This window comes from Amblyomma mixtum, chromosome 2 (genome assembly GCF_055824585.1).
Source record: "Amblyomma mixtum isolate Tamu chromosome 2, ASM5582458v1, whole genome shotgun sequence".
NCBI lineage: Eukaryota > Metazoa > Arthropoda > Arachnida > Ixodida > Ixodidae > Amblyomma > Amblyomma mixtum.
The window spans coordinates 175473877-175487470 of record NC_143013.1 but is presented as its reverse complement, the minus strand read 5'-3'; the positions used below and the strand labels follow the sequence as shown (position 1 = coordinate 175487470).

Genomic DNA, 13594 nt, shown 5'->3' with positions numbered 1-13594 from the left:
GAAAAAAGCCTCGGATCAAGGTTTAGTTTGCTTAGCTTAAAAAGTAGTAATTTGTGGCATACCTTTTCGAAGGCTTTTGCGAAGTCGAGGAAGACGCAGTCAGCTGTTGAGCGGCGATCAAGGATGAGATTAAGTTTATGCGTAAATGATGCTGAGTTTCGCAAGACAGTCGCTTACGAAAACCGTGCTGCATGTCTGTAAAAAATGAATTTGACTCCAGGAATTTCGCGATACCTGTGTATAATATGTGCTCCAATACTTTACATGGAATACTTGTCAAAGATATGGGACGGTAGTTAAGGGGTGAATTCTTGTTACCTGATTTATGGTAACAAGAATTTGGACTAGGAGGTCGTTAACCCGTGTTCGATCCCTAACTCACTCTGCCCTCTTCCTGTCTCTCATTGCTTCCTGTCTGTTCATCCCGGTTTGACGCTTATGTCCGGTAAAATGTTTGTTTAAGCCACGCGATGGAATTATGATTATGACGGAGGAGAATAGTGGCGTAAAAACTGGTTTTGTTTGGATGCACCAGGGAAGATCGGGGCTAGCGGACAAAACCGGAGCCATGGCTGTGCTTGACAATATGTTGATCATTGAATCACGAAGTCTGTGCATTGAAACCCTACATTTTCTCAACCGAGTATTCCGTGCCCAGTCAAGTGCCGTCCCCGCACCGGCGTGCAGCGTCCGCTCCTAACCCAACAAAGTAGTGCTTGCATTATCAGTTGGCCTAGCCGTTCTTGTAGTTCAAAGGAGATTTTTTTTTTTGAGCTAGGCGGCGTCATCTAACCCGTTCATTGCGTGTCTCAGCGTTGTAGGAGGACTGGTTACTGACGGCACAAAACTAGAACTGATTTTCTTTTCACGAGAAATCTATTTCAATGTTGCGTGAACAAATTTACAAATAGGCTCGCCTTAAACAATGCGCCACTGCGACCGACAACAGCTAGCCCCCTGCCAGTAGCGGTCGTTGTGCTGCTGTCTATTTGTGAAGAAGGTTAACTTAATTCATTATGATGGGCTTCAAAGTTACTAAGAAACTCAGGCTATTGTTAGGGATGCCTCAGAGGAGGGCGGGGGATAATTTTGAACACCCGGGCTTCTTTAACGTGCACTAACATCTTAAAATGCACGCGACTGTAGCACTTTCTTGCGAGCAAGGGCAAGCGGAGTAAACGCAAGCAGAAACTAACGCATTCAAATTGGCCACCTCTACGAAGGTTGCTGGAAAGAAACGGGTTGGTGAGGGGAAAAAAGGCAGTAGTCGAGGAGATACGAGAATGAATTCTATACACATTCATACATTAAAAAACAAACAATTAACGCATTGGTACGGATGCCGAGTTCTCTGGTAACTATGTCAGCGCTTTTCAATTGCAGCCAATCAATTAATCAGCAGGGCTTACTGACCGCTTGCTATTTTGGGAACCGGGATGAGGAACCTGCCGACGGCTTCTATGGCCACGTACAGAAATCCGAGCACTCCGTCACTTTTCTTGATGGGTGGTTGGAAGGTGTAGCCATTGGAGACGCCTGGCTCGTACTTGATAGAATCCACCGGTCTGCGGCAGGCTGAACGACGCAGTGAAGAACATGCATAGCAAAGAAACATGAGCGCCTCGAAGGCCGCCAGATTCTGTTGTGTCATCAGCCGTAGAGAATAGCAACCAAATCTATAGCTTCTGTATTTCCCTCCAGAGGGTTCGCTGTTTTTCATTCGCTGCCCCATGATGGCGCAACCCGCGATTTCGCACGTAAGTGGACACGTCACTGAAAGTCCGTTTTCTATGTAATTAGCGAACGGCATACTTCTTGAAGTCAGAATTAACACATATTTCACGACACTGCACCATCTTGTAAAATTATTGATGGCACTACTTATGATGTACAGGACCGCTCAGTACAAAAGGGTTGGTTGGTTGGTTTATGGGGTTTAACGTCCCAAAGCGACTAAGGCTATCAGAGACGCCGTAGTGGAGGGCTCCGGAAATGTAGACCACCTGCGGTTCTTTAACGTGCACTGACATCGCACAGTACACGGGCCTCGAATTTCTCCTCCAAAGAAATTCAACCGCCGCGGCCGGGATCGAACCCGCGTCTTTCGGGTCAGCAGCCAAGCACCATAACCACTGGGCCACCGCGGCGGCAGTACGAAAGGGAACAGACGAGCGCGCGGCCACTGCGCTTTGCGAAGCGCTGCCGCCGGGAGCCGGCGAGAGTGGCCAGAGCTAGGGGCACGCCCGGAAGCAGCTGGCCGTGGTCTCTTTGGATGCCCCCTTGCAGCCGATTCTTGCCGCCTATTGGCGGCAGCACTTCGCGAAGCGCGGTGGCCGCGCGCTCTTGTGTTCCCTTTCGTACTGAGCGGCCCTGTACAGAGCTGTCTACTTTCACACCTTTCTGTTGAGGGCGACACCTGCTCCGTACTCTTGGGGTCGGTAGAGTCTTACAAGTGTTAACGACCAATTTTATTAGCTTTGCAGAGCGAACCGGTTAGAGCACGCAAAGCCAACGGTCAGCCGAGGAAAGTTTGGCACTGCAAAGCACCAATCTTGCTCCACCTTTCGTCTTGCAAACGCGCACAAGTGTGCGCAGTCGTGCACAATCCAATTCGTGAACAGAAAAACGAAAGACCTTTTATCTGCTCTTCCGACAGCGACAACGATAGCTTACAGGCACGTACCAGCACTACAGACTATTTCATACCCTTGTATACTCCTAGCGCGAATACGTTCTGCTGAGGACGTCTGACAGCCTCGCGCTTCGCTGTGCGCTTAATGTCCTCATCAGTTTGTGTGTTTCATTGCAATCATCTTGCTTCGGTTTCTCTTTGTTTGCCCGCCATCGGGCTAGCCGCTAGGAATGGGCTGCTGATTCATATGTACATGTTTAATGTCCTCTACGCGCTTTGCTCTGTTAAAGCTAATACCCTTCTTTTACCTCAGCTTGCCTACTCTGCTGGTTCAGGGCCTAAAAAAACTGTCACCTGGCCTGTGGCCGAACACTATATGATGGATAAAAGCTTTTAGAAAAAATTGGCAGTGGCGCAGCTCAGCTGTGCCAGGATATACGTAGCGACAGGTACGGTATATCCCTGTTTGTTTCTAGTTCTTTTCCTTATCGTCATGGTCCGACGACTTGAGTTTCTCCCGTCTTCTACGCCTCAAAGCGTGGGCTTCTCTCTCCTTGGCCGCCACGACAGTGTGTTCTTTTCACGCCCGCACACCGTCATTTATACACCGCAACCCTCCCCTTGCCGTGCATGCGCAGTAGAGCATGGCGTGCCAGCTGTGTGTCGCGCATGCGCAGTCTCTCTCTTGGTCGGAGGCGAGCGGCGTCGGCAGTTGTGACGTCACTCGGTGGCTCCTCTCGGTCGGAGGCGAGCTGCGCGGCGTGTGGCGCACCAGCTGCCCGCCTGTGACGTTACTCGGCTCTTCGCGCATGCGCATAAGTGGCTACGAAGGCCCACAGCGAAACCTCGAGACTGCGGGTAATGTAGCTCTCGCTACAAAAAAAAAATATTTACGCAAGTCCACTCCGCTCAAGCCGACTGACACAGAAATGCAAATGTGGACGTTTTAACCAAACATGAACGCAAAAAAAAAGAATATTGAGTTGCTCGCCCTCCTGCATAGATCAAGAATATCAGCGAGAGCTACCGCGAACACTGCCTGTTTTAATAATGTCTCCGGGACTTTTTACCATTCATTTATCCGCTTCCTTCAAAAGTACAGTTCAAGTGACTACCGACTGCAAGCCGTACTGCCATCGCGCCTTATATCTATTTACAACGCCTCCACAAACGCGAGTAGATAACTCGAAAGGCTTGCGAGGTGCACGGCGGCATCTTCCGATCGCGTGTTCCGTTCGAAGCAGCGTTGCTTTAGCAGTGTTGCTTTAGAGCAAGGTTCCGCGACAGTCATGCGCCGTAGCTTCATCCCTTTTCCAGCTGCGCCAGAAGCTATTCAAGCAATCACGGCAGTCACACGTATCGCGGCCTTCTTACCCCCAAGAAAGGTGGTGTGAATTCACAGCGACCTATCGTGTCGCCTTTGCAACGAAAGAGCTGGATTTTCTGGGCACTCAGGTCTGGTCGTTTCGTATGTGGGATGCATTTAGAGCGTGGCTTGCTTATAAGCTGAAGATTCCCGCCCCACGTGTAGGTACAGTCGGCAACATAAAGTATTTGCTTTTTAGAAAAAGATGGACACAGTAACTGTTTGACATCTCGGTGGACACCTGAACAACGCAGTGGAGGAATCGTAGGAGAAGGTAATGAAAGACGGAAGAGAGAAAAGGTTCCCTAGTGGAGGGCTCCGGAATAATTTGGCCACCTGGGGTTCAGTGAAGTTCACTGCCATCGCACAGTATAAGGACGCCACAAAAGCCGCGGTGGTTCAATATTTAAGGCCCTCGGCTACTAAGCCGGAGCACCCGGGTTCGAATGTGGTAGCAGCGGCCAGTGGAGGAGAAAGTGAAATTGAGCTCGTGTGCAAGGCTATGTCAGTGTTCGTTAAGAATCCTCAGGTGGTTGAAGATACTCCGTGCCACTCCACAACTGCACCTCTTTCGCACTTTGCTCTTTCAGCAGCTACTCTGCAATTAATAGCTCGCATAAGCATATTTGCAGATATTATGCAAGCGAGGAGCCAACATGATCCACAAAAGGTTATTTGGCTTAGCTTTTCTGTTTCGCGTCTCTCTTTTCGAGAAGGTTTCCCTATTTGGCTTTGGACTTTCTTTCGAGCACGTTTAAGTAGTTGGCTTAGACCTTTTGTTTCGAACTCGTTTGCACACGGGGTTGTGCCACTTTATGAGCCGGCACTACCAATGGCGGTGGGATGTTGCATGTTAAGCTCGGATATGAACAGACTTGCAGCTTTCCCGTCAGAGTGGAGGATATCCTCCTCCGACGGCGTAGCAAATCTATGAGCACCCCACGGCGTACACTTTTCTCTAACATCGATCGTGGTCTCCTCTTCACATCTCCTCAACACGGCACTGAACTCCACAGCTGACTCCTTGAGACGTTAATTGCGCTTTGCTAAGTTCAACATGTAATACCAACTCACCCAACTTTCTGCATTCCTTGAGACGTTCGCAAGCCTCATGCCATGCGGCTGCTGGGGCTGCTGTTACAAGAGACGCTCCACCGTCATGTCTAGCAATTCTCCTTTTTACCTCGTCAACTACTGCGCTAGCCCCTCCATCTCTCCGTCCTGCACCACAAGTAAGCCTCAGAAAGCCACGGCACCACGGTCTTTTTTTACTCTGACCGTCCTGCCTACCCTCAAGGCGCGGTTCTCCGTCTTTGCTTTCCTTCATGTCCTCCACGCTAGGCCAACTCTAGCTAAACCACCTTTTTCTTTTCTCCTTGACCGCGCGATCCACAAAGCCGGTGTCATAGCGCAGGGTAAAGGTTTGGGCAACTTGGTCCGACATGCTCTGGGAGAAACATACTTGCAGGGAAAGACGTCGTAGGAAAGGAAACACACGCACACGGTGCTTGCTCCTGTGTTTTCTTCCGTTCGCATGTTTCCCTGGCGCGCCATTCCTCCCATAGTGTGCGAAAGCAACTGGTGGCACTCGTTTCCGGCTTTCAGTCTCTCTCGACGGGAGAGAATGAACTCGCTACCAGTAACGCGTAATGGCTGCCATTGTACCTCCTCAATGGCCTGTATTGAATAGCCTGTACACGGTACTATACCTTTCATTATAACATATTCTGGCCGCGGCGTGCAACTTCCCTCAGCGATCACCATGCCACATACCATTAGGGTTCAAATTTGCGGAGTTCGTTTCAAGTTCTACGGAAAGTTCTATCCCCAGTTCAGCATTATGTTCTCTGTTCCACCGCGTGTCCTCGGTGATTTTCACTGTAGCTAAAAGCATTTAATGCTTAATAGACAAAGAAACGGTATGAGTTAGAGACAATGATGGTCGATGCTTAACTGATCGGTGACCGCTACCGTACTGCTCGCCGCGCTCGGCCAGCTCTTCTATCTTCATGAGCACTAAAGGTGCAAAGAAGAGAACCATTCCATTGCGCCATTCCTTCGGAGTGCTGTACTTGTTTCACGACATATTCACATATGTTCTCCTGAAACACAGAATTTTTCTTTCCTTCGAAGCATCAGGTAAGTTCCAAGTACTCTCAGAGGTATTTCGGAGACACTACAAAGGTGTTTTTCTGCCATGCTGTCTGCAGGTTCCATCTGAATTACTGTATGTTTACTGCCGTTATCACTGCAAAAGAAGCTACAGTTGAGACCACAACGGGTGATGAACCTTTGGCTCTGTTATCTTACCCTCTTCGGCGCAAGACGTCGGCTTCATGTTGAAAAGCAAGAGGAGGAGGACGAAGCAGAGAAAATGCGATCGCGGACTAGATGCCCTACAGCCCGCCGTTGCACGCCGAGGGGGTTCTAGTAGTAAGGCGGGAAAGCCCAGAACGGCAGGCCCACGCTGATTGACAGGATGGCAGCCGCGGCTGTACTCCGAGAGAGCACCCGGCTGTTCGAGAGCGCCGCTAGGGAAGGGAGCGTGTGCATCTCTCTTCGCGCTGCGAACGGTGCCGGGCTGCGGGACACCAAAGGGAGCCGTCACTATGGTCACATCATTTTGCTCCTTGAGTAAAGCAAAAACGGGCGCACCTTTTTTTGCCATTTCTGCGAAATAGACGTGTTTGCACTATGAGCTGGAAGGCATGCTTCTTTTACTTATACCCGCACTTGTAGATAAATATAAAACTGATGTACGATTTAGCGCGGTTAGGGCTAATGCGAATCAAGAGCACTCGCAAACCGGTCTTCGCTTCGGTTTCGGTTCGAGGTTGCGTTTAAGAGGGCAATGCGATAACAGTGCGCTCTTGGTCCACTGCACACGGATGGAATTGGATGACTACGACGACATCCAAAGCACAGCGCGACAGACTGGCTGTTAAACACGCGGAATATTGGCCACAGCGGTGATTTAGTGGTCTAATGTAGTGGCCAACGAGGGTGGTATGTTTCCGCCGCCAAGGTTTTGAAACCCACTGGTGACCATATTGTCACGTTGTAGTGACGGCAGTCCAGCGGTCAGGAAGACACCAGAAATACTTTCAAACGAAGCTCTTTATTTGGGCTGACTTGTGCCCTCAAAAGAACTGAATCACTCAGTGGCGGCGTAAGCAACAAGCGTGCTCGTCAATCGTCGAACTACGAATGTCCGCCGCTCGCGGCATCGCTCAATTTAAAGCCGGCAAGGAAACTTCCAGATAACAGGTCAAGATCATCTACGGTAATCTGGAAAAACCTAGATGCAGCCCTTCAAGGCTGCGAACAATCGAGATTAGTCTGGTCGCTTCTCGCGCCACGAACAAAAGTGATAACGACCCTTTCCTGCTGTCTTGAGCGTGAACGAACAAACACTGCAATGATACGTGGCATTACCCCCCTTCCAAAGAAGCATCGTCTCGATGCTTTAAAATGAAAATAAACACGGACAATGAAAACTTCCAGTCCTTTAGCGTTCATAATATGGCTTCAGGCGTACGACATGTACGACTTCCGGGCGTGTGCGGCGTCGCTGAGATGCTGTCGTGCCGTCGGGGATGACTTCGTAGTCGAGGTCGCCGATGCGACGGAGAACCTTGTACGGGCCAAAGTAGCGTCGCAGCAACTTTTCACTCAATCCACGGCGGCGAACTGGCGTCCATATCCAAACACGATCACCTGGCTTGTAATGCGTGTCTCGTCGGCGCAGATTGTAGCGTCGGGCGTCGGTGTGCTGCTGGTCTTGAATGCGAAGCCGCGCAAGTCTTCGGGCTTCCTCGGCGCGATGAAGGTAGGCGGCGACGTCGAGGTTGTCTTCGTCGGAAACGTGCGGGAGCATTGCGTCGAGTGTTGTCGTGGGCTTCCTGCCGTATACCAGCTGGAATGGGGTAAACCTGGTTGTCTCCTGGACGGCAGTATTATAAGCGAAGATCACGTAGGGCAGAATGGAGTCCCACGTCTTGTGTTCGGCGTCGATGTACATGGAGAGCATGTCTGCGATGGTCTTGTTCAGACGCTCTGTGAGTCCGTTGGTTTGTGGATGATAGGCAGTGGTTCTCCGATGGCTTGTCTGGCTGTAGTTTAAAATGGCTTGCGTCAGCTCCGCTGTAAACGCCGTTCCTCTGTCTGTGATGAGCACTTCCGGGGCGCCGTGTCGCAGGAGAATTTGTTCGACAAAAAATTTTGCGACTTCTGTTGCGGTACCACTAGGCAACGCTTTTGCTTCTGCGTAGCGGGTCATGTAGTCGGTGGCCACGATGATCCACTTGTTTCCTGATGAAGAGGTCGGAAAGGGGCCGAGGAGGTCCATCCCTATTTGCTGAAAGGGCTTAGTTGGCGGTGGTATGGGGTTCAGGAGTCCGGCTGGTCTAGTCGGAGGCGTTTTGCGTCGCTGACACTCACGGCACGTTTTCACGTAATGGGAAACGTCGGTAGCTAGCCGTGGCCAATAGTACTTCTCCTGGATGCGGTGCAACGTGCGAGCAATCCCGAGATGTCCTGCAGTCGGCTCATCATGGCATGCCTGCATAGTTTCTTGCCTGAGATTTTTGGGCACGACAAGAAGATGCACTGTCCTGTTCGGCGCGAAGTTCTTCTTCAGGAGGACATTATTGTGAAGGACGAAGGACGACAGTTGCCGCTTGAACCCTCGGGGAGGCGATGCGGTCTTGCCTTTCAGATAATCAACTAGGCTTTGCAAGTCAGGATCCGAGTGCTGCTGCTGCGCGAAACTGCTGGCGCTTACCGGTCCCAAGAAAGCGTCGTCGTCTTCCTCTTCGGGTGCTGCGTCGACAGGAGCTCGTGACAAGCAGTCTGCATCGGAATGCTTGCGGCCAGATTTGTAGACTACAGTTATGTCGAATTCCTGAAGACGCAGGCTCCAACGAGCAAGGCGGCCGGAGGGATCTTTCAAATTCGCCAGCCAGCACAGAGCATGGTGATCGCTCACAACCTTGAATGGTCGTCCGTATAGGTAGGGGCGAAATTTGGACGTGGCCCAAATAATGGCGAGACATTCTTTCTCTGTCGTCGAATAGTTGGCTTCGGCTCTCGACAGTGAACGGCTAGCGTACGCGATAACTTTCTCCTGTCTGCCATTTTTCTGAACGAGGACCGCTCCTAAGCCCACCCCGCTTGCATCGGTATGAACTTCGGTTTCGGCGTTTTCATCAAAGTGCCCGAGCACAGGAGGGGACTGTAAGCGGCGCTTTAGCTCGTTGAAAGCTTCCTCTTGTGGTCTTTCCCATTTAAAAGGCACGTCAGCCTTGGTAAGTTGAGTCAAAGGTTCAGCGATGCGCGAAAAGTTCTTGACGAATCGTCGGTAATAAGCGCACAATCCAAGGAATCTGCGTATAGCCTTCTTGTCATTAGGCTGTGGAAACTCTGCGATTGCAGCCGTCTTCTGGGGGTCTGGGCGAACTCCATCCTTGCTTACGACGTGACCAAGGAACAGCAGTTCCTCGTAGGCGAAGTGGCACTTCTCTGGTTTCAGTGTCAGGCCTGAAGACTTGATAGTTTCCAGCACTATCCGAAGCCTTCTGAGGTGGTCTTCAAAGCTTGAGGAGAAGACAACAACGTCATCTAAGTAGACTAGGCAAATCTGCCACTTCAAGCCTGCGAGCACCGTATCCATTACTCGCTGGAACGTCGCTGGGGCAGAGCAGAGGCCGAATGGCATCACCTTGAACTCGAAGAGTCCGTCTGGCGTGATGAACGCAGTCTTCTCGCGATCTCTTTCGTCGACTTCAATTTGCCAGTAGCCGCTCTTCAGGTCCATTGATGAGAAGTACTTAGCGTGGCACAGCCGGTCCAGTGTATCGTCGATGCGGGGGAGGGGGTAGACATCCTTCTTCGTAATGTTGTTCAGGCGGCGGTAATCGACGCAAAAGCGAAGGGTGCCGTCTTTCTTTTTCACTACAACGACCGGTGCTGCCCAGGGGCTCCTCGATGGCTGTATGACGTCGTCACGAAGCATTTCCTCAACTTGCTTGCGGATAGCTTGGCGTTCTAGCGGCGATACGCGGTAGGGGCTCTGTCGCAGTGGTCGTGCGTGTTCGTCTGTGACAATGCGGTGCTTGGCAAGCCGGGTTCGTCGCACATTCGATGCTGATGAGAAGCAATCGGTGTACCTTTGAAGAAGACTGCGTATTTGGTCTTGTCTGCTTCGGGGTAATGCCGGGTTGATGTCGAACGTGGGTTGATGGCCTTGGTGAGATGGTTCTGCGGGTTGGTCGGGTAGGGCAAATACGCCTCTGATGTCTGCCAGCTCGTCGAGGAAAGCGATCGTCGTACCTTTGTTTAGATGCCGGTATTCTTCCGTGAAGTTGGTTAGCAGCACCTGGGCTTGGCCATTTCGGATTTCGGCGACTCCCCTCGCGACGCCCAATCCTCGATCCAGGAGTAACTGGGTGTTCCCCTCGATAACGCCTTCGGCATTTTCGATGTCTCCAGTACCTATGCCGACGAGAACACTTGATCGGGGCGGCACGCTCAATGCTTCATCGAGGACGTTTAAGGCAACGTGATGAGTCGCGCTCGTCGCAGCAGCTATGGCTTTTTCCGTGGAAAGCTTGATCGACTTAGATCGAAGGTCGATGATCGCGCGATGTTCGTTCAGGAAGTCCATTCCCAAAATCACATCTCTCGAGCATTGCTGTAGGATCAGGAAGGTTGTCGCATAGGTTCTCCCATTTACAGTAACTCTTGCGGTGCAGCGTCCTGACGGCGTAATCAGGTTGCCACCTGCGGTGCGGATCAAAGGGCCATCCCAGGTTGTTGTTACCTTCCTGAGTCGGATAGCGAGTGGGCCACTCATGACAGAGTAGTCAGCTCCCGTGTCCACCAAGGCAGTAACCGCGTGACCGTCGACCGTAACTTCAAGGTCACTTGTTCGCGTTCTGGTATTGTACGTTGTCTTCGGTGTCCGATCTCGGCTTCGTCGAGTAGTGAGGCTGCGGTGGGCGTACTGCGACGTTACTTCACTGGGCAGCGGTAAAAGCTTCAAGTCTGGCCGCGTCGTCGTCGGTGTCGTCGTCGTCGGTGTTGTCGTCGTCGGTGTTGTCGTCGTCGGCGTTGTCGTCGTAGTGGCGGCATGGTCTTGAGTACTCGTCGATGGAGGATCTTTGTCATTGCGCTTAGAAGCAACCTCACCTCCAGAGGCTGCTTTATTTAGTTTAACCTTCGGGGGCTGGGGGAGCGTCCACGCGCGGCGTAGCCTCGGCTAGGAGAAACAAAGCGCGGGGACGATGGCGACGGGGAACGTGATAGCCGGCTCGGCGACGAGTATTCTTCCCGACGCAAAAACTCCTCGATTTCGGCTGGTCGCTGGCCGGGTCGGGGTCGTGGAGCGTCGTAAGAGAACCCTCGGATGCCCAGTCTTCTGTATGGGCAGTGCCGGAGAACGTGACCGGCTTCGCCACAGTGGAAGCATAGTGGGCGGCGCTTCTCGGGAGTTCTCCACTCGTCGCATTTCCTCGGCTGCGCGCGTCGCTCGTAGGACGGGCGGGTTGGGGCGAGTGGGCGGCGGTCCAACGCAGCTGGCTGTGGGCGATAGGGGCTTGGGTCCCGTCGTCGAGGTGCAGGACGGCGCACAGCTGCGGCGTAAGTCATGGCTGGGGGCTGCAGAGGCTGCGTGGGTGTCGGCGTCACACCCAAGGCCTGTTGAACTTCGTCCCGGATTACGTCAGTAAGTGGTGAAACCTGCGGCTGCGTTCCATTTGGCAGCAATCGTCGGAGCTCTTCTCGTACTACTTGGCGTATAACCTGCCGCAGGTTATCGTTGTTAGCGGCGTCCAGGCTGTTTGCTGAAAAAACGCGCTGCTGGCGCTCATATTGGCGGGCTCGGGCGTCAAGTGTTTTTTCCATCGTGGAGGCCTCTTCTATGAATTCCGCCACGGTTTTCGGTGGGTTCCGTACGAGGCCGGCAAAGAGTTGTTCCTTAACTCCTCGCATAAGCAGCTTGACCTTTTCTTCTTCCTTCATGTTCGAGTCGGCACGCCGGAAGAGACGCTTCATCTCCTCAGTGTACACTGCAACGGTCTCGTTTGGGTGTTGTATGCGAGACTGTAGCAGCTGCTGGGCTCTCTCCTTTCTCACGACGTTTGTGAAAGTCTTGAGAAGCTGCTCTTTGAAGGTTGCCCAATTCGCGAGGCTGGCTTCCTCATTCTCAAACCAGACTCTTGCTGGTCCCTCCAGGGCAAAGAAGACGTACCTAAATTTCATGGCATCGTCCCAGTTGTTAAAAACAGCCACTCGGTCGAACTGCTCCAGCCATTCTTCGGGGTCGGCGCCAGGCGAAGCGTCGAAGGTTGGTGGCACCCGGGGCTGCTGCAGAATGATTGGAGTCGTCATCTGGGGCAAGCTCATGGTGGACGTTGCTGCTGGCTTTCGCTTCCGGGTAGGGTACGGCAGATTCCCGAACTCTGGTGCGTCCCCTTGCAGGCGTCGGCTAGCGCGGTGGACTGGACTCAGGTCCTGCGGTTGATGACTCAGAGGGCTGGCGTCACGGCTTGTAGGGGGTGTCCGGAACATGAAAGGCTACCCAGCACCTCCACCAGATGTCACGTTGTAGTGACGGCAGTCCAGCGGTCAGGAAGACACCAGAAATACTTTCAAACGAAGCTCTTTATTTGGGCTGACTTGTGCCCTCAAAAGAACTGAATCACTCAGTGGCGGCGTAAGCAACAAGCGTGCTCGTCAATCGTCGAACTACGAATGTCCGCCGCTCGCGGCATCGCTCAATTTAAAGCCGGCAAGGAAACTTCCAGATAACAGGTCAAGATCATCTACGGTAATCTGGAAAAACCTAGATGCAGCCCTTCAAGGCTGCGAACAATCGAGATTAGTCTGGTCGCTTCTCGCGCCACGAACAAAAGTGATAACGACCCTTTCCTGCTGTCTTGAGCGTGAACGAACAAACACTGCAATGATACGTGGCAATATTATGTTTTGTATAAATTATTTTGCATAGTTGGCGATAAAATGGCAGGTTGGCCACAACACTTTTGGCAGGTTCACTCTCTACCAGACGATTCCTACAGAAAAATGCCGGAGAAATCTGAGGTTGGGCGTTTCAGTGCTAACGCGCTCAAAAGCAGCATTGAAAACAAATACTCATGAAAACTAGGAACACCTTCGCGGCCCCTCCCGCTGAGCCACGCGACCAAATCCGATTCCCAAAATGGGAGCATCTTACTGGGCAACTTGTTCTCGCTTCTAGTCCTAACGCGGAACACACTAAGAACAGGCTATATGTAAATCGCAAATGAAGCAAGCAAAGCTCAGTTCTTACGGAATCCGAGTGCGGCCCTCGGTGCATCCTGTGCCGCCGAAGAAGACCGGTGCGTATTGGCAAAAGTACAAGTAATCACTGCTCACGGCACCCACGCCAATCGACTGCGATGAAAGGCTTCGTCTGGGCTCGATCTTCTTCTTCTTCATCCACTTTATAATGTGACAGACCCAGATGGGGGATTGGCCAAGGTTGTTTTTGTTGTTGATCTGCTCCTTAGAAAACTCGGCTTTCTGCTCACAATCTTACCTGCGAGGATTCTGACACA

General features: G+C 51.9%; 1 protein-coding gene across 1 annotated transcript in view; it reads right to left on the bottom strand.

Moving 5' to 3' along the window:
• The window catches only part of LOC149361708 (uncharacterized), a 173264-nt gene extending 159911 nt beyond the window's left edge, over positions 1–13353 (bottom strand). Inside the window, exons 1-3 of the mRNA XM_089567465.1 lie at positions 13327–13353; positions 6309–6627; positions 1414–1575 (exon numbers count right to left, since the gene is read on the bottom strand). Of these exons, the coding sequence (XP_089423591.1) occupies positions 1414–1575; positions 6309–6627; positions 13327–13353 (508 nt within the window). The remainder of the gene's footprint in view (positions 1–1413; positions 1576–6308; positions 6628–13326) is intronic.
• Positions 13354–13594: the final 241 nt, after the last annotated feature.